General features: G+C 41.2%; 2 protein-coding genes across 5 annotated transcripts in view; both read right to left on the reverse strand.

The window, feature by feature from the left end:
* LOC149158109 (uncharacterized) overlaps nucleotides 1–21,901 on the reverse strand; it is a 136,766-nt gene that overhangs the window by 106,910 nt on the left and 7,955 nt on the right. The gene's annotated exons all lie outside the window — the stretch shown is intronic.
* Nucleotides 5,600–6,668, reverse strand: LOC149158111 (uncharacterized). The gene is made up of 2 exons (XM_089437706.1): nucleotides 6,086–6,668; nucleotides 5,600–5,962 (listed from the first exon to the last, which is right to left on the reverse strand). The coding sequence occupies exons 1-2, from the start codon at nucleotides 6,542–6,544 to the stop codon at nucleotides 5,759–5,761; spliced, it is 663 nt and encodes a 220-aa protein (XP_089293832.1). The 5' UTR covers nucleotides 6,545–6,668; the 3' UTR covers nucleotides 5,600–5,758.

A 21,901-nucleotide genomic window follows, 5' to 3' on the forward strand; every position in this document is an offset into this window, starting at 1 on the left:
GTCCCATTACTAGCACATTGCAGCTCCTATGTGACAGTGTATAGAATCTCCTTATCAATGAAGAGACCTCTCCAATCAAACAAGTCAAAGCACAAGTTACCATACTTTGCACTTCTGTTTATGGGCAGTGTTTTGGTCACTGGTTAGGGCTCCCTCTGTAACCTACATCAATCCAAGTCATGCCCAAAACACACCTTTAATTTGTGCGGCCTCCTCTTCTTTTCAAGTTATGTGACCTCACTGTTTGAGGAGGCACCTACAGCGCTTTGATTGATCCTCAAAATAGCACCTACAGGCCTGCAGCCTAGTCACAACAGAACAGTCCCTTACTCGGCCTGTTTTAGGAGGAATCCCTCCATTTACTAACCCAGAATAGTCCCTTACTATTGCGGCCCTCCAACGTGGTGCTTCAGCCCTCCTTCTAGTACTTGGTTACCTGAAAACATCCCTTCAAACTCGCTGGCCTGTTTTCCTAACTACGGCTAGGGCACCCTTCTTAGGACTGCGGCTAGCTTTTGTCTCCTTTTCTTTGTCCCAAGCACAGTCTCATTCGCATCAATTGTAGACCGAATGTGAGCCTTCTTCTTGTTGCGTATAGACTTCTCCATGACAGCGTCTAGGGCTTCTTCCATAGCTGCATTTAGATCTAGGCATCATTCTTACATAGGCCTGCGTATACTTCTTAGTGTCTCTCCTTCACCAAAAACCCAAGGACGTGGAGAGGAGAAGATCACATGAAGAGTATATGAGTGTCTCAAATGACTTCAAGTCCTCTTCTATTTATACTAAAACATAGGGGTTGAATGGACATCACTGTTGGCTTCTGAGCCTACATAAGTTGCTGGCCGACTCGACAATTTGTCTTATAACACAAATAAATTCATAACTCCATGAATACTTATCAGAATCGGATGATCTTTAGATCAATCCTACACCTCTCGATGAAAGGGATCCAAGAAAAATATCCACTGCCATAAATAAGATGACCCACATGGAGTTTGGCCCTAGTTGCCAATTTTAACACTTTTAAAAATCTGTTTTTGCTTATTTATTTTTTTGTGCAAATCTGGAAATTTAAAAGAGTGTTTTTTGTGAAAGAAATGAACATTGAAGCAATGTTGTTTTTTTTTGTTTTCATTTTCAAATTTTTTCCTTTGATTTCCAAGTGAAAAAATGGCACCTAGAGTAAAAGAGGCTGCTTGGGCATATGTTGAAATGGTTGATAGTCAAATGCATTGCAAATTTTGCCATAGAAAAATTAAGGAAGGTCCTGGGGACATTAACAAGCTGAAACAACACTTGGCAGGGATTAGAGGCCAAATTACTCCATGTGAATCACCAGAAATTGGGGAGATTATGAAGGAATTGTTAAATAACTTTGAGAAGTTTAAAGAAGAAAAGGCTAGGAAAAAAGAATTAGAGGCTGAAGTTGGGAGGAAGAGGAGTATACAACAAATGATGGCTTCCAACCCCCATTTTGATTTTGAGGGTTCTTCTTCTATCCCTTATACTGATGCATCCAACCCGTTCCGATATGTTCCTCCCTCTTTGGAGTCTATTCAAGAAAAGGGTAAGGGTAAAATGAAAAAGAAGGGTGATATGAATATCAAAAGTTATTTCACTGTCACACCCTCCTCTGCATCAAATGCACATGATCCTCAAGCTAGTAGAACTTTGCAACCCACTTTAGATGACCACTGGAAGAAAGAATTGAGGAAGACTGCTTGTGATTACATATGTAGATGGTGGTATGATGTTGATATCCCCTTCAATGCTTCCCATTCACCATATTATGAGCCTATGTTTGATGCCATACATGTTGTTGTAAAAGGCTTCAAAGGCCCTACTATGCATGAGATATGGGGGTATCGTTTGCAGAAAGAAATTGCCTCCATTAATGAGTATTTGAAAGATTTCAAAGACTCATGGGCAAGAACAGGATGTACCATCATGTCAGATGGATGGACTGATCAAAGGAACTGTACCATCATAAACTTTCTTATCTTCTACCCACAGGGAACCATGTTTCTAAAATCAGTTGATGCATCTGATAGGGTGAAAGATGGACAATTGTTGTTTCAACTATTGGATGAGGTTGTTGAGGAGGTGGGGGTGGCTAATGTTGTTCAAGTCATCACAGATAATGCCTCTAACTATGTTCTTGCTGGTAAATTGTTAAAGAAAAACACAAAACCATATTTTGGACCCCATGTGCTGCACATTGCATAGACCTCATGCTTGAAGATATTGGCAAATTAGATTGGGTCAAAAATATTGTAGATCATGCCAAAAGCATAACAAAATTTATCTACAATCATTCATGGATTTTGAGCCTTATGAGGAGACACACAGGGGGCAGGGATATTATTAGGCCTGCCATCACTAGATTTGCTACTCATTTTTTGACATTGCAATCTATGCTTTCACAACATAGAAACTTGCAAAAGATATTTTCCAGCGATGAATGGAATCAAAGCCAGTGGTCTCACAAACAGGATGGCAAAGAATTGAAAAAGAAAGTTAATGACGAAATATTTTGGAGAAAGGCAGCAAAGATTGTGAAGGTCGCTAAGCCACTGGTTAAGGTGTTGCAGTTGGTGGATGGGGAAAGATTGGCTATGGGCTTCATTTATGAGGCTATGGATCAAGCAAAGGAGCAAATAAAGAGGGCATACAAGGATAAAGTGGCTAAGTATGGGCCCATTTGGGCAATCATTCATGAAAGATGGAACAATCAACTCCATCGCCCTATACATGCAGTTGGGTATTTTTTGAACTTGTTGGACACCTAATCCTCTAAGGGTTGGTGTGGAAGCTGAATAGTCTCCAAGAGACCTTGGAATACGAAACCAAAGGTCATATGAATGTACTATAAATGTATAGCATTTGTTAATAATAGATATACTCTCATGCTTATCTTTCATACTCTATCGCTGCCATGTATGTGTTTAACATGGTATCAGAGCGAGCGTACTCCTGCCCTGCTCATATTTGAGCCACTTGTTTTATGGCCTTGTTGTGTAGGTCATTTCTGCCATCAATTCTACATTTCATGAATGTTTTCTCAGCTAAATTATAGTTGCAACCTCTGCCATTGTTCCATTCTTTGCAGGTTATCGAATATGATTAATTCATTCACTGCATTCTAACGCCTAGTCTCATTCACTGCATTGTAAAACCTATGCTTCGCTCTCCATAATCTTCTAGAATTTCGAGACAAAACCGTGAAGCCTTGTATATTCAATTGTTGAATTCCACCAAAACCATTTTCAGTGCCTGTTGGAGAAGAAGAAAAAGTTGCACAAGAAGAAGAAACGTCAAATCTTGGAAGAAAAAGAACGCTCGATACCGCCATGATCTTAATGGAACGCCAATCCCGGCTAAGAACAAATCACTACAGCCATGACCATGAGAAATGGTGACAACACTCTTGGCGCTAGAGGGAGAAGAATTTCGACATCTTCGCTCTGAGGAAAGAAATGATATTCGACATTGTCGCAGAAGGAATGAAGGGAACACGTTGGGCAAAGGAATTGGGAGCGATAAAAAAAATGGTAAGGGTTCTAAGTAATTTCATTGTAATTCTCTCACAGCTACACAGGTCAATTATATAAATACTGAAGGGACTGAAAAGGTAAGACAAACAATTGTAATCGAGCCGAGAGGGCCAAGACTCTGTGATTTCCATTTTATTGAATATCACAGTGGATTAATATTAATGATTAATATTGAGCTTAAGCGTCTTTATTAATATACGAATTAAGCACGTGGGTAGTATTCGGCAAGTGGTAAGCAGTATCTTGCACGCCCTAAAGGTTGGAAATGGTATTCCTAAATTTCACGCGATTAACCTTAGCGGGCGACATGTAGCACGAGAAAACCACTTTTCTCGCGCACTCTCAACCAAATATCAGTCGTGCAAGATTTCAAGCGAGATTGCGCGACAGCCATTCGATTTGACGGGTCCCATCGACGGTGGAGATCGTCCGGGTTAGTTAGTGAGCGGACGACGCGATATCCGTCGGATCTGGAGAAGTGAGATCAACGGCGTGGATTGAAGCGCTTGATAAAAGGAGAAGTCAACAAGGGACCAACAGTGATTGGTCAGACGAGCGGGACCCTCAAGGGAAAATAACATGCTGTCTCCATATATAACATGTTGTCTCCATATATAATGTTGTCTCCCCATATATAACGTTGGTATATATACAACGCTATTTGGCTTCGACATCTACTCCATTTGGTGCAGCATCTACTCCAGCATTTGGGAGCAGCACAACATTTGGAAGCACTCTATCTCCTTTTGGTCATAGTTCGGCTTTTGGAGCTCAGTCAACAACTCCAACATTTGGTAGCCCGAGATTTGGACAAACTACCTTTGGTGGACGGCACGGAGGTAGTAGAGTAGCACCGTATACAAGTACAAATGAGGCAAAGGCAAGTCACACACGAAAGATCAACGACGTAGAAAGAATTAAACAGCAAAGAACAGGAACCATCAAATCAGCCAGATCAACGGACAGGATTCATAGAATAGGATCGACGGAGATCTTATCGCGCAAAATAAAGTCAAGAAGTGAAGGGATCAGATTAAGCCACGTGACAGCAAAATAATGTAGCGGTCTACGAAAGCGGTAAGTAGTATCTCGCGCTGTCTCAAAATGGTAAACGGTATTTTACAAATTCACGCGATTAACCTGAGGGGTTGACACGTAGCACACCCAAAACAACTTTTCTCGCGTGCTTTCAGAGTATTAACTATCGTGCTTGTTATCGCGCAATATGACGCGATCACCGTTGGATTGAGGTAGGAGAAATAAACAGTGGAGATTGGCTCAGGCTAGTATTCGGCAAGTGGTAAGCAGTATCTTGCATGCCCTAAAGGTTGGAAATGGTATTCCTAAATTTCACGCGATTAACCTTAGCGGGCGACATGTAGCACGAGAAAACCACTTTTCTCGCGTACTCTCAACCAAATATCAGTCGTGCAAGATTTCAAGCGAGATTGCGCGACAGCCATTCGATTTGATGGGTCCCATCGACGGTGGAGATCGTCCGGGTTAGTTAGTGAGCGGACGACGCGATATCCGTCGGATCTGGAGAAGTGAGATCAACGGCGTGGATTGAAGCGCTTGATAAAAGGAGAAGTCAACAAGGGACCAACAGTGATTGGTCAGACGAGCGGGACCCTCAAGGGAAAATAACATGCTGTTGCACGAAGCGGGAGCGAAGCGGGAGCGAAGCGGAAGCGCGGAGCGCGGAAGCGTCATTTTCCAAAAATCTAGGAAGCGAAGCATCCGCGGAAGCGTCTGCTATATATATATTTTTTTTTATATTTTTTTGCATTTATACTCAAAACAAACATCCCAAATACCAAATTAATTGTAGAAGACATGAAAACATGCATATTTTTGCATAAATCAAGATAGATATGGCATCCATGATTCCATTGTAGCTACTAGTATGTACAACAATCATCTATATTCTAGCTATTACAAACATACATCAAATTTTTAAGCATATTATAAAACATAAAACATTTAAGCATATTATAAAACATAAAACATAGAGCATATTATGATTTATCTAGCAAGTGAGCAACTGTCAACATTTGTCATGTCCAAAATTCAAATAATAATGTTTACAAAATATGTCACTTGGTCACCGCCAAGCCAAAAAGGTTCAAAATTCAAATTCACAAGTCTACAAGTCTAATGAGTAATCTATGACAAAAAGAAGTAGATTGTGAATATATCTACTAATCTCTCCTCCTTCCACCACGAATAGAACGTGATGGCGGGCCTCCACGTGGTGGCAATGAAGAAGATGGTCCCTGTGTAAGTCGTGGCACTGGAACTGATGAAGAAGAACCCCCTGCTGTTGGTGTTGAACCATGGAACCTAGGAACCAAGGGACCAGATGGGGGTGGGGGTGGTGGCATATCAACACGGTCATCATCATCCTAGAATCGCTCAAAAAATTCATGCAAAAAAAAAAAACACTAGTTAACAAAAAAATTAAAAACATGAATTAGAGAAATGCTTTATAAGGGAAAATTGGAAAATTCATACCACAATGGACATACCTGGATAAGAGCATCCTCTAATTGCTCTAGTCGCAACACTCCATCCTCCAAATTGGGCTCCTCTGGATTCTTGTCCCAAATCAACAAGTCTTTATTAGACTTTGCATCTTCACAGTAATGGGACAACAATCGCAAGTTGTAATGAACATAAACCAAGCTCTTTGCCCGGTCTAAATTCAACCTGTTCCTTTTAACACTGTGGATGAAAGAATAAGAGCTCCAACACCTCTCTGCAGAAGAAGTGTTTACCACCTGTGATAGCACCCGCAATGCCAAACTCTGTAGAAGTGGAGTACCCCCTCCATGCATGTTCCACCACTCAAGAGCAGAAAAATGCTCTCGATCTTGAATTGCATGCATGCTCCCAAATGGACCAGTGTTGAGCGTATAGTTGCTCACCTGTCTCTGTACCAATGCAGCCTCCTCATCATCAGGGATTAATCTACTCAATGCAGCCATATATTTTTCGTGAACCTCTCTATCTTGGTGTGGTTTTTTCCTGCTTCCCCCCCCAGGTGCTGGTGTTGAAAGCCATGATGGATGATAGTATTTAGGTGTCAAAACATATGCTAATGCATGCAATGGAATATTTAGCATTTCCCATCGGTTTTGCACCTCTACACGAATATAATTGTACAAGGTGGTATCTCTAGGCTCAACAATGTCTTTAATCTGCCCCAACATGCTATCCATTTGCTCATACACCTCCCCAATTACTGGTCGATCTGAATCTGCAAACTTGATCATGTAATAAATTGGTTTGGTGAATTGCAAAACATATTTAACCTGTGACCAAAAGTAACTGTCAAGAACAGTGTCCTTGACTACATTAGCACCATCTGTGTCAGTGTTAATTTCATCCCATGTTTCAGCACACACCAGATTAGTTAAAGCTTGTCTCACCCTCACTAGCCGCCTAAAGGTGAGGTAATAACTAGCAAATCTTGTCTTTGCAATTTTAAGCAATTGCAACTTGGAGTAAGTGCCATAGAAGTAGTTTACCCTTGTATGCCCTGTGATGAATTTAATGAGCTGCTTCCCTTTCCTGTAAACCTCAGCAATCCACCCACAATCTTTGTGTTTCACAATATCATGCATCAAAAGGTTCAATGTGTGAACCAGACACCCAGACCAAAAGATGTGTGGATGAGTACGCTCAATAATTTTTCCTGCTGCCTTACAATTTGCTGCATTATCTGTGATCACTTGAACCACATTATTCGGACCAACATCTTTGATTGATTTCAATAGGAGATCTGCAATGTTTTGTGCAGTTGCACTGATGGAGGAGGAGTCATGACATGCAATAAATACTGCACCACTAGAAGAAACACCAAGAACATTTATCAAATGTTGGTTTCTAATATTTGTCCACCCATCTGATACAATGGATACCCCATAATCCACCCACTCATGTGTAAAACGTGTCAAAGCTCTTTGAACCTTAGCTTTTTCTCTTTCTAATAACACTGTTCTAGCTTTCTCATAGTTGGGGGCCTTGTATCCTTTTGGGGCTTCATTGATGGCCTTTACCATGTCATGCCAATAGGGAGAGCGAAGCACATTGAAAGGTACACCGCAAGCACAAAGAAAACGGACTATCTTTCCATCCACATCATCCCTCCCAGCAACATTAAGGAAATCCCCTATTGTTTTTCTACCTCCAGAGGTTGCAGAAGTACCATGAGAAGATGGGCAACTACCAAATTTAGAGGTTGCACTTGATTCAGAATGAGTTTTTTGTTTCTTGTTTTTTTGTTGTGCAGCCATCTCTATTTGGATGTATTTTCTTCTTTGTTCAGTTGAAATGTTTGGGCAAATTTGTACCCCCACAGAACCCTTTTTTTCATCACTGTCCAGCACCCCACAAAGATGCCTCCTCAGACGGGTATATGAACCCGTATATGGTTTTCCTCCATGACAACCATGAGGGCACACAAATTTGTAAGATCCACCACCCTTTCCCCCATCAAGTTTGGTCACATAGTTCCACAAGGGTGTTGATGTACCTTTCCCATCTTGTGCTTCAGTGTCCCCTTCAAGTTCATCCCCTTCCTCTTCAAACCCTTCCTCCTCATCATACATTGGGGCACTACTATTAGGACCAAGTTCATCCCCTTCCTCTTCCCCTCTATTCCTCACCCTTGCCATCATTAAAACCAAGAGTGGAATGATACATAGAAGCCAAAAGAACACCATCTTGGAATATGGATATAGGTGGTGGACAACCTGTAAATAAAGGAGCAAGTAGAAACAATGGGAAAGAGTAGGAGAGGGAGGAGAAAAATACAATTTTTTTTTCAAAAAAACAAGGGAGTTTGGGGTTTGAACTTACCTCTTTAGCTCTTGTAGATGAAGTCCTCCAAGCTCTTGCTCCAAGCTCCTCCTCCTTCTCCTAGCTCCTCCTTCTTCACTCCTCCAAGCTCTCCTCTCTTCTCCTCTCCTTTCCTCTCTTCTCTTCTCCTCTCCTCTCTTCTCTTCTCCAACTCTCATAAACTCAAAGTGAGAAAATGAGAAGAGAATGGGGGCTTTATTCTTTTCTAAACTCACCCTAAACTCACCCTAACCTCACCCTAAACTCACCCTAACCCACCCCCTCATGCTAAGTTAAGTTAACTTTTAAAAGAAATTAAAAAAAATTTAAGTTTCTTTTGCTGCCCGCGCGGAAATTTCCGGAAGCGCTCCGAAGCGCTCGGGTTGCGTGCGCTTCCGGGCCCGAAGCGTGGCGCTTCCGGATGCCCGAAGCGCCCTCCGAAGCGCGGATCCGGGGCAACGCAACCTAATTTCCAGGAATCGTTTTTAAAAACCGGAATCGCGCTTCGCCTGGAGGTTCCGGAACGCTTCCGTACGGGACGCGATTCCGGCTTAGGATCCGGGGGGGGGGCGATTCCTGCAACTATGGTCTCCATATATAACATGTTGTCTCCATATATAATGTTGTCTCCCCATATATAACGTTGGTATATATACAACGCTATTTGGCTTCGACACTACTCCATTTGGTGCAGCATCTACTCCAGCATTTGGGAGCAGCACAACATTTGGAAGCACTCCATCTCCTTTTGGTCATAGTTCGGCTTTTGGAGCTCAGTCAACAACTCCAACATTTGGTAGCCCGAGATTTGGACAAACTACCTTTAGTGGACGGCACGGAGGTAGTAGAGTAGCACCGTATACAAGTACAAATGAGGCAAAGGCAAGTCACACACGAAAGATCAACGACGTAGAAAGAATTAAACAGCAAAGAACAGGAACCATCAAATCAGCCAGATCAACGGACAGGATTCATAGAATAGGATCGACGGAGATCTTATCGCGCAAAATAAAGTCAAGAAGTGAAGGGATCAGATTAAGCCACGTGACAGCAAAATAATGTAGCGGTCTACGAAAGCGGTAAGTAGTATCTCGCGCTGTCTCAAAATGGTAAACGGTATTTTACAAATTCACGCGATTAACCTGAGGGGTTGACACGTAGCACACCCAAAACAACTTTTCTCGCGTGCTTTCAGAGTATTAACTATTGTGCTTGTTATCGCGCAATATGACGCGATCACCGTTGGATTGAGGTAGGAGAAATAAACAGTGGAGATTGGCTCAGGCTAGTATTCGGCAAGTGGTAAGCGGTATCTTGCATGCCCTAAAGGTTGGAAATGGTATTCCTAAATTTCACGCGATTAACCTTAGCAGGCGACATGTAGCACGAGAAAACCACTTTTCTCGCGCACTCTCAACCAAATATCAGTCGTGCAAGATTTCAAGCGAGATTGCGCGACAGCCATTCGATTTGACGGGTCCCATCGACGGTGGAGATCGTCCGGGTTAGTTAGTGAGCGGACGACGCGATATCCGTCGGATCTGGAGAAGTGAGATCAACGGCGTGGATTGAAGCGCTTGATAAAAGGAGAAGTCAACAAGGGACCAACAGTGATTGGTCAGACGAGCGGGACCCTCAAGGGAAAATAACATGTTGTCTCCATATATAACATGTTGTCTCCATATATGATGTTGTCTCCCCATATATAACGTTGGTATATATACAACGCTATTTGGCTTCGACATCTACTCCATTTGGTGCAGCATCTACTCCAGCATTTGGGAGCAGCACAACATTTGGAAGCACTCCATCTCCTTTTGGTCATAGTTCGGCTTTTGGAGCTCAGTCAACAACTCCAACATTTGGTAGCCCGAGATTTGGACAAACTACCTTTGGTGGACGGCACGGAGGTAGTAGAGTAGCACCGTATACAAGTACAAATGAGGCAAAGGCAAGTCACACACGAAAGATCAACGACGTAGAAAGAATTAAACAGCAAAGAACAGGAACCATCAAATCAGCCAGATCAACGGACAGGATTCATAGAATAGGATCGACGGAGATCTTATCGCGCAAAATAAAGTCAAGAAGTGAAGGGATCAGATTAAGCCACGTGACAGCAAAATAATGGAGCAGTCTACGAAAGCGGTAAGTAGTATCTCGCGCGGTCTCAAAATGGTAAACGGTATTTTACAAATTCACGCGATTAACCTGAGGGGTTGACACGTAGCACACCCAAAACAACTTTTCTCGCGTGCTTTCAGAGTATTAACTATCGTGCTTGTTATCGCGCAATATGACGCTATCACCGTTGGATTGAGGTAGGAGAAATAAACAGTGGAGATTGGCTCAGGCTAGTTGGCGCGAGTTATTGCGCGATAACCGTCGAATTGAGGAATGAGATCGACGACGAAGATTTAATGCGCTAAGGAGAGCATCGATATATGTGCAAAGGTTTGTGGAATGGAAGAAAGGTAAGGTTTAAGTGTGGTTTATGAAATATTTCTATTATATGGGAATTATAATAGAAATAAGTAAGATTAATGTATTATGGTTTAAGTTGAGTTTTATCCAAAGTCTAAAATCCATGGTGTAGTTAATATGCGCGGGTAATAAGAAATAACCAAAGATTATGAAGGATTTATAAGGTTCCGCTCAAAGGTTTATAAAGATCCAGACTTTGGATAGTTAAATCAAACGTTTCCGCATAGAGTTTATTAAAGGAGCATTAAACCTTGACTTGTGAAGACCATGTATACTCCCACGAAACCTTTGTGCGTTGATGAATTCTTATGCCATGAGTACATGTTGTTGGACACAGCTACTCTTTTAGCGGGAGATAGCTTTGATGAGCTAACGAGATTGGGTGCCAGAACTCGGTCTATTGCAGATGCTATTACTCACATTATCAATGTCGGCTTTGGTGTGTAACAGATCTGTGCATACTTCGTTATAAAGATGATTGCATCTTTGAATCTTGAATGAAAATATGTTTTGTGAGTAGGCTCTAGAACTATCAGACAAATCTCATTTGCAAAGAAAGTAGAAGATTGGCTCTTCTTTTGCACAGTGTGAGTAATTTGAGAAGTGCATTGAAGCATCATTTGCTGCATTGAAATTAGTACTGGGTTGTCTGCTACAGTGACTTGGTGATATTGGTACCCTGCTACTCATCTAATAGTTGCAGCTATTTATCATTTTATAGGTCAATTTGTGGTGGAAGATAACATCATTTCTTTGATTATATTGGTTTGAAATGAATCGAAGGGATGATGTATCGAGATTCGAAACTACTGAATAATTTAATACATTCCACTGTTGATGAGATGGTTAAAATCAACAAAACCTCTCCTTCCAATATTAAATGTGTCTGCAAAATGCACAAGAGAATATTGAGTTTTTGCAGCTTGAAACAAAGCTACAGCAAGAGGAGTTACAACATAATAGACATCATTCTGAACCTGTTTTTGTTCAAAACATTGAAACAACAACCCATAAACAGCAAGTCAATAATGTTACAGTTGATTCAGATCCAGTGCCCAATAAAGCAGCAGAGTTACATGCAGATGCAGAAGTTCAATTTGCACTTCCCAAGCCCATCATCAGACCTTGGGAAGAGTTTGTCCACAACAAGCACAGAATTGGTCTTGGATATGACAAGGACGTGTCCTTTCATATTCTAGATTACTCAAAGCCCATCCAATTTCAGAGTGTTGGATTCCTTCATGACAGTTCACCTTCAACTGTTCCAGATTCTGCTCCTCTTCCACATCAACAACAACAAGTTGTTAAATGCCAACACTGTGACCGAGTTGGCCACATGAAAGATCATTGTTTTGATCTTCATCCATGTAAGCATTGTCATAAAACCAGTCATTCTTCAAACAGATGCTTCAGAAACAAACCTCCTGCAAGAACAAAGATTCATCTTGGATGGATCGCTTCTTGGCAATGGGCATCAACAGCCAAGAAGATATTCCAGTCATATGTCAGAACTTGTTCTAGAGTATTGAATAGTCTTGCAGTTGAATTTTCTCCATCATCTCACCTTGTATCTGACAGGGGGGAAATGATGGTCATCTACAAGCTTCAAAGCCACATCAAGCGAGCCTGAGCCACAACCTGCCATACCAAATTCAAAGTTGTAGCCAGAGACAAATATGCCCCTAAGCATGCCTTCAGTCGGTGATACCTCTTCAAAGAATTGGGGACACTTCCTCTAGCAGAAGACTTCAGCTTCTTGCCAGTTTTGGAAGAGTTCTAGGAATTGCATTAAGCATTCCAGATTTGTTGGTCATCCTTAAACCATCACAGGTTGAGACCTCCCTTTTCAGGTTGAGGTTCTCCCTTTTATGCGAGGTGAGACCTCAGAAGGTTTCCCTCTTTAAAACATCAGGACACTTCCTCTAGCAAAAGACCTGAGCTTCATGCCAGACTTGGAAGAGTTCTGGGAACTGTGTTAAGCATTCCAGTGTTGGTGGTCATCCTTAAACCACCTCCCTTATACCAACAGTTCAAAGAGCACATTCAGCCTAGTGCTGCCATGCAGTTTTGCACGTTTTGTATTACAGCTCTCTTCTTGGACTCATACATAACCCTTCGAATTAAGGGGGAATGTTGGACACCTAATACTCTAAGGGTTGGTGTGGACGTTGAATAGTCTAAGGAAGTCCAAGAGACCTTGGAACACGAAACCAAAGGTCATATGAATGTACTATAAATGTATATCATTTGTTAATAATAGATATACTCTCATGCTTATCTGTCATATTCTATTGTTGCCATGTATGTGTTTAACAGAACCCACAGTATCATTATAAAGCTCTGGCGACAAGAGCTTTGAGGGGGGAGGTTAGAGATGGATTGATTGACTGCATTGATCGCATGATCCCATTGGAGTGTGATCTACTAGAGATACACCGACAAGTCACAACCTTCAGCAAAGCCACAGGTACCTTTGGGAAGAACCTAGCAAAGATTGCAAGGGAAGCAGATGAGCCAGGTAAACAAAAATTTCAATTTTCATATTCTTAATACTTATTTTGTTAAATCGTTTATAATTTGAAAGTTGGATATAATTTTTAATTTTGTTGAGCTAACTCATTACACTCTTATGTTTTTTGCAGCACAATGGTGGGAGGCTTTTGGTAGCCATTGTCCTCAATTGCAGAAGTTTGCAATTCGTATTTTGAGTCAAACTTGCAGTGCTACTGGGTGTGAGCACAATTGGTCTATCCTTGAGAGGATTCACACGAAAAAGAGAAATTGTTTGGATCAAAAAAGGTTAAATGATCTAGTGTATGTCCAATACAACCTCCTGCTCAGATGCAACCAATTATTGAACAAAAGACCTGATTCAGATCCCATTGTTTTGGAAGACATTGATCCAACATCAGATTGGATAGTGGAGAGTCATCCAATAGAGTTTGATTCTGATGAGGATCTTGATTTGGATTTACAAGTGGAGGCATCACTTGAACATAATGTTCATTTGAATGCAGATCCACTTGTACCAGCCTCAAGGCCAGCCCCAAGTCCTCCAATTGCAAGCGCTTCCTCTGCTCAGCCACGACAGAAGCGCATATCTCGTCTATCTCATCTTGCAGCTGCTGCACAGCCTGCTAGTGCTACCACTTCTACAATTGCAGTTGGAGATGATGATGAGGAGGATCCATGGGCTTCCCTATCTGACTCTGATTCAGAGGTTGAGCCAGATGATGTTGGCTCCTCTAGCAGTAGCCAGTAGTACTGGTCACAGTTTACTTTTGTTGTAGAGGCCATTTCTAGCCTCCTTGGTTATGTGTTTTTGTTTTGATCTCTATATCATCATCATGTATGTATTGAACAGTGCACTGGGTGCCATTTTGATATATGGGATATATTCATGAGCCTACTTTGAACATATGTTGTCTTCTCTCTATATTCTAATGTTGTGTGTTTGGAAACATGATGAAAATCTTTAAAATTGTGTTTTTTTATTACAAAAAATAAATATTTAATGTATTTTTTACAACGACCGAGTCATTGAAATCGAGCCGGCCGAGTCAATACCAAGTCGAAGTCGGAGTCGGAGTCGACCCTCAGCCGAGTCGAAGTCGGAGTCGGAGTTTTAAAACATTGGAAGAGATATTATCCCCTTCCAGTTTTGTTAGGAGACCTCGATGGTTCACACAGATATTGCGGAATGCTCAAGAGTATGTTGGGGCTCCTAAGATCACATTTAGGGAGAGCATACCTTCGAAGAAGTTTCCTACTTACATGGAATTAATGAGCAACAACATTGATTCTAAGCCTTCCAATTTTCAAGAGGTGACAAACCAGCAGGAATGGTGAGATGCCATGGAGAAGTACACCTCCATCATGAAGAATGATATTCGGGACATAGTGCCAATACCATAATGGAAATCAGTTGGGGTTCTAGGTGGCTCTACAAGATTAAGCATGTTGCAGATGGCAACATTGAGAAGTTCAAAGTGAGGTTCATAGCAAGAGGGTTCTCCCAGAAAGAGGTAGTGCACTATGAGGAGACTCTTGCTCCAATTGCTAGACTTCCATTAGAGCAGTTATGTCCATAGTTTCCGTCATGGGATGGAGAATACATCAGATGGAGACGAAGACAACTTTGCTTAATGGGATCATTGAGGAAGAAGCGTACATGGAGCTACCTCGGGGCTTTGAGGTAAATGGGAAGGATTCCCCTTTTTGTACACTTAAGAAAGCCTTGTATGAACTCAAGCAGGCACCAAAAGCATGATATTCCGAGATCGATAGATATTTATTGAGTATGGGCTTCATCCAAAGTGAAGTGGATCCTAACTTAAATTATATATTTGTTGGGAGTGAACTGCTTATTTTGGTGTTATAAGTAGATGACTTGTTTCTAACAGGTGTGGAGAAACTCATTGTAGGGCGCAAAGTAGATATGGTAGTTGAGTTCGAGATGAAGGGCATCGACATGATGCATTACTTCTTGCGTTTGGAGGTTTGGCAAAAACTAGGGGAGATATTCCTTGTGCAAGGTAAGTATGCAATTGAAATCCTAAATTGATTTTGGATGGAGGACTACAAACCTATGGCCACAGCCATGATCACCAATTTGAAGAAGGTGACTTAATATAAGAGTTAGTGAATCCCACATTGTACAAGCAGTTAATAGGTTCCTTGATGTTTTTGGTCAACACTAGACCATATATGTGTTTTGTAGTGAACACCTTAAGTCATTTCACGTTGAAGTTGGGGCAGGAGCATTAGGTAGTAGAAAAACATGTGCTCAATAGTTGAGGGGCATGTTGGAGTATAGTCTAAGATATCTTGGAGATGGTAATGTGAAGTTGTAGGGGTATACAAACTCAAATTAAGTAGGCAATGCAGCAGACAGGAAGAGCACTCAAGGGTTTTGCTTTAGTTTGGGATCGGTAATGATATCCTAGTTTAATAGGAAGCAGACATTTGTGGCAGTTAGCTCAACAAATTCAAAATATATGGCAGCTAGAATAGTGAGTTGTGAGGCCATTAGGCTTGGCAAGTTGCTTGCCAGTTTATTTGATCAAGAGTTGGATCCCATGATGATTTACTGTGATAATCAAAGTTGTATCAAACTATGAGAATTCAGTGTTTCATAATTGGTCCAAGCACACAGAGATCATATATCACTTCATATGAGATAAGATTCTAACCAAGCCCTTAGCAAAAGGGAAGTTTGAAGTATTCAAAGATTGTTATAAACATAATAATAATAATAAATAATATTAAGTTAATTAATTAAAGTCAAAGGGTACCTGTCCCTTCACCTCATGACCAATCAATCCTATAAATAAACTGTCATGAGGCTCATTGTAACATCATCATTCTAATCAATCGTTTTTATCAATCAATATATTTTGTGTCTACAAAATAATTCTATCTTCAGTTATAGATAGGGACTATCTATTACATTGGTATCAGAGCCAATTGTGGCTAATTTTGTGGGTAACTTACTACAGGCAGCCAACCAATTTCATGAATTAAATATGCTTAGCAGTATAAGTGATTCATACAATTGTCATCCACACAAGATATACAAACAAGTTGATCACCGTACACCTGCGTTCTGTACATAACCATGCTCTGACCCATGCATTCATTCAACCACCCACTCCATTGTACACACTGTCATTCAACTTGTCAGCCACCAACCAACAACCACTATACCATTCTGTACTACCATCCATATCCCCCCTGTGACTATGTCATACTATTTCATACATGTTGTCAATCATTGTTGCGCCGCTACATTTAGCTTAGGTTTGTCACTCGTTCTATGAATTCCATACAACCCACTTTTCTTTGCCATATACCCATACAAGCCAATGATCATTGTGCCCTTTAAAAAAAATCATTGCAAAATTTTGTAAAGGTCATACGCCCTTTCCATAAAGACATAATCGTCCATACATTAAAAAAATAGTGACTTTTTTTTTGGGGGCGGGGGGGTCGAGATATAACAAGTACCTTTTTAAATAATAAAGAAAATGGTACTCTTCAAAAATTAACCTTTTGTACATAAATATTAAAAAAATATATATCAAATAAATTATATTAAAAAATAAGTGGAGGCTGCAAAGAAAAAAAAACAAACCCCAAAATGGTTAGTAATGATGAGTTACATGCAAAGGTTAATTGATGTACAAATGAGGTCAAGAGCATAAGACGTCGTCTTGGTAATGTTGAGAAGGCGCAAAAAGAATTGGGAGAAGAACAAAAATAGTTGGGAGGACTTAATGGTGTTCTCAACTTTTAAGCAGTAAATTTGCAGCGGAAAAATAAATAGGAAATCACCACAAGATAGTAGAAATTCACCTCAATAAATCTCCATTCACTTTATATTGAAATATGGAAAATTTAGGGCCTAGACCCATAGAGAAAGTACACAAAAAATATAGTAATATTAGAACCTAGTAATGGGCCTAAGATTTCGGCCCAACGAAGAATTCCGCCCACTAAAAATGGCTGCTCTGGAAGATGAATTGGCCCTAGCAGATTTGGACATGTACGTGCAGAATTTGACCCTCCTAGCTATACAGCCTACATATTGGAATTCTCAGCGCGTGCAAGGAAACTTGGCCTCCAAGTCTTGACCCACCTGCTAGAATTTTCGGCCTTCTCTCACTATCTCAGCCTGCTCAGGATTTTTGCCCTCTCTCTCCCCTCCAAGTCTCAACCCCCTTTAAATATCTCAGCCCTCACACAAATTCTCCTTGCAAAAATTTATTGCACTCTTTTCCTCTTTCTCCTCTGTCACTCGAGCCTCTCACTCATGAGAAAATCACTTTCTCCAAAATGCAATGTGTATCTTCATCCTATCCTTTAGGTTCTCTTTATCATTTCAAATGGAGCAAAATCTCTAACCTTCAATCTCCAAAGTGATAGACAGCGAGGATTAAATCCTAACCCACTTAGATGAATGGTTGAGATTAGATCTAAATCACTTAAATAATTAAATTATTTATCCTTAGAAACTTGCTCAATTGGCTAACATTAATCAATTAAATTAATGTGCTTTTCCTAATTTAAAATTTAGGAAAGAAATCATATAACTTGCTCCTCTCGAATAAGCAAAAGAGGACTTTTCTCCTGCTTGCTAGACACGTAACATATGCAGAAGACCTTCAGATGCTATAAAATCAACACTCCCCCCAAGAAAGGAAGGGATTCTCCACCACCCCCAACTTGTCCCTGTAGAATTGAAACTTGCCCTTCAATGAGGGCTTGGTGAGAATGTTTGCCACTTGCTCATCTATGGATATGTAATGCAATCTGACAACACCTATATGGACCCTTTCTCTAATGAAGTGGTACTTGATCTCTATATGTTTGGACCTATCATGAAACACTGGATTTTCTGAAAACTTGATCTAGCTTTGACTGTTGCAGTGAATCATTGTGGGTCCCACCTCAATACCAAATAAACCTATAAGCATTTTGCAATCACAACTCGCCAAACTTGCATCCATCTACTCAGCCCATGTTGGGCTAAGTGTTACTTAGTGTTACTTCCTGCTAAACCATGAGATCATAGTTGACTCCAAGTTGAAACAGTGACCCAAGTACTCTTCTTGTCCACTCCACTCCCATCCCACTCTAAATTTGTGTAGCCCTGCAATTGCACTCTACCAACACTAACATACATGAGTCCATACTCCACTATACCTCTCATGTAATTGAGCACATGTTTCGCTGCCACCTAATGTATCCTCCGAGGTTCCACCATAAACTAGCTCCAGTTGTTCACAAAAAAACAATATTTGGCCTAGGGTTAATAGATACATCAAGGACCCTATCAACTGCCTATACAATGTGGGATCCACCAACTCACTCTTAAAAGCATTAAGCTTCCTCAAGTTGGTAATCATGGGTGTCAACATAGGCCTGTAATTCTCCATCTCAAATCTCTTCAGGATATCAATCGCATACTTTCCCTACCCAAGGAATATCTCTCTTGGTTGCTACCACACCTCCAATCCCAAAAAGTAGTGCATCATCTCAATGTCCTTCATCTCGAACTTCGAAGCAAGGTCCTCCTTACACATCTCTATGAGCTTCTCAGATCCCGTCAGAAAGAGATCATCCACATAGAGCACCAAGATGAACAGATCACCATCAACAAGAACATAGTACAAGTTGGAATCCACCTCACTCTTAGTGAAGCCCAAGCCAAGCAAGTACCCATCAATCCTTGAGTACCATGCTTGAGGTGCTTGCTTAAGTCCGTACAATGCCTTCTTCAACCTACATACATGGGACTCCCTCCCATGCACCTCAAATCCCTGAGGCTGCTCAATATACACATGCTCATCAATTACCCCATTGAGGAAGGTTATCTTCACATCCATCTAATGTATCCTCCACTCCATTTCTGAAGCAATGGAAATAATCACCGTGATAGATGCATATCTGGTGATAGGAGAAAAAGTCTCCTCCTAGTCTACTCCCTCCTGGGAGAACCCTCTCACAATGAACCTTGCCTTATACTTCTCGACACTGCCATCTGTTGCATGTTTGATCTTATAGATCCATCGAGAAGTGACCATTGATTTCCCTTCAGGCCTTGGTACAATCTCCCAAAAATCATTCTTCATGATGGAGTTGTACTCCACCATGGCATCCCTCCAAACCTGCTGGTTTGTTGCCTCCTCAAAAGTAGAAGGCTTAGACTCACTGACTCTGGTCATCAACGCCATGTAACTGGAAAATCTCCTCGGCGGTCTACTCTCCCTGAAAGTGTTCCCAGGAACCTCCACATGCTCCTCAGCATCCCTCAATGTTTGTTGAGCCCATCTCAACCTCCTCCTAACAAAGCTCGAAGGAATATCTTGCTCCTCCTCTTGATCAGAAGGTTTTGTCCCTGCTACTAGTGTTGTTGGTCCCTCCTCAGTCTTCAGATCCTCTTGCTTCCAATCCTCTGCCACTACTGGATCCAATCCATGTGACCTCCTAAAGTTCCCACCCTCCAATTGACCATTATCTTCCTCTACACTGGAATTGAAGCCCTACAAGCCTTAGTCTCTTTGTATCCATCAAAAATGCCCTTCTCTACTAAGGGCTCCAACTTAGTCCTCTTTCTAAATGTAGACATAAATTGAACTACCCAAGATGCGAAGGTGGGTCACCTCCGGTTTGACTCTTGCGAAATACGCCTCAAGGCTTTTGTCCTCCAAAATATTGAGAGGACACTTGTTCTACAAATAGACAGTCATGTGGCATGCCTCTGTCCACATAAACATAAGCAGATCATGGATCATAGCCTTGGTTGCTCCAATGACGACCTTGTTTCCTCTCTACCAATCTATTTTGTTGCATATTATATGGCACTATCAGCTCCTTGTTAATTCCATCTTCCTAGTAGAAATTCTTAAACTCATTGGAGGTATACTTGCCCCCATTTTCCAATCTAAGGATCTTAATCTTCTTCCCCATGTGGTTCTCCAAAAGTGGCCTAAACTCCTGAAACCGACTACAGACCTCATCCTTGGCCTTCGAGACGCATATCCAAGTCCTCCTGGAGAAATTGTCTACGAATATCACATAATAACAATACCTCATCACAGACTCCACTGACATAGGACTACACACATCCGAATGTATCAAGTCCAACACACCCTTGAATCTGCTCTCGTTGCTTGGAAATACAGCCTTAGCATACTTTCCAAGTGCACATCCTTTGCACACTCCATCCTGCTCTACACTGAACTCCCAAAGACTAGTGACTGTCTCTCGTAACAATGGTAAAGCTCTATAGTGCAAGTGACCCATCTTCCTATTCCACAGTTCACAGAGGTTGTCAATGGCATGCACTAGGGCTCAACTGGTTGCCCTCTCAAAAATTATAGGTTACCCTCTTTGCCTGCAATCACTCTCCTCGAGCTAAGGTCAGATGCCCTCAACCTAACAAGTACGTGTCCATCTATAAAGTTGACCTCATAACCCTTGACCTCCATCATTGATACAAAGAGTATTTTTTTTTTAAGCCTAGGTACATACATCACCTCATTCACCTCCATTGGACTCTCGGAATCCAACTGAAATTGTATGGTTCCCACACCCTCTACTACACATTTAGCATTGCCCCCAAGCTCCACATGTAGGTCTCTCTGCTCCTTTGCCACACTTGTGAAGAGATCTTGAGATCTCATCGTGACAAGATACTCCATTATCCACAAACATCACCCCACATGTAATGGTGCCAAAAAGACAAGACACCAATGAGAATTCCTTCTCAAATTTGGTGGCCAACTCATCCAGCTGTGCATATGCAGCCACAGGTGTCTTTCCCTTGCCCTTCTTCTTGTTTGGACATTGACCTACACAATGTCCATATTTATGGCATGCAAAGCACTTGACTTTACTCGTGTCCTTTTTATTATCAGCCTATGAAGTAGCTCCTCCACTTGGGTTCTGCTTAGCTTTTGCCTTACCCTTCTTTGCCTAACCAACAAGTGCAAGGTTCTCCTCTACTACTCCTACATTGTCCACCAAACAATGACTCCTCTCAAATTGCATTTTGAGTTAAGTCATCCCAAAGTCTGTTCAAATCAAGAAGTTTATCTAGTGCCGGGATCCTTGTCACAAAAGTAGCTCATTATTTTGAAAACTGGCACAAGGCTATCTTAACAAGTTCATCCTCCATCACAGCTAACACAATAATTGCAAGTTCATCTTGAACTTGTTGAATCCTAGTGAGGTATGATGCCACTGTGTATGATCTATTCATCATGGCGTTTCTCAACTTCTCTCTCAACACCATCTTCCAATTCTTATTATCACTCTGGTACAACTTTGTCAAAGTTGTCTACATTTAATAGGAAGTCTTCTTTCCTGATATGTGAGGAATCACATGATCCTTCAAAGCATCCAAAATGATGCATCGAACTTTCACATCCTTCAAATTATGAGTAGCATATCTTGTACCATACGAAAGAGGTTGTATGTTAGTATCAGCAAATTCCTACACATTGTTTTCCGTG

This window comes from Pinus tabuliformis, chromosome 5_2, assembly GCF_031772625.1.
Source record: "Pinus tabuliformis cultivar Carrire ecotype Pingquan chromosome 5_2, CPIR1, whole genome shotgun sequence".
Classification (NCBI taxonomy): Eukaryota; Viridiplantae; Streptophyta; class Pinopsida; order Pinales; family Pinaceae; genus Pinus; species Pinus tabuliformis.

What these genes read in the sequence shown, in the direction of transcription:
- LOC149158111 (XM_089437706.1), bottom strand. Translation starts at nt 6,544, where the DNA reads ATGGCTGCATTGAGTAGATTAATCCCTGATGATGAGGAGGCTGCATTG. An exon ending in TAGAGGATGCTCTTATCCAG is followed by an intron (nt 5,963 to 6,085) that starts GTATGTCCATTG and finishes GAGCGATTCTAG; the next exon opens with GATGATGATGACCGTGTTGA.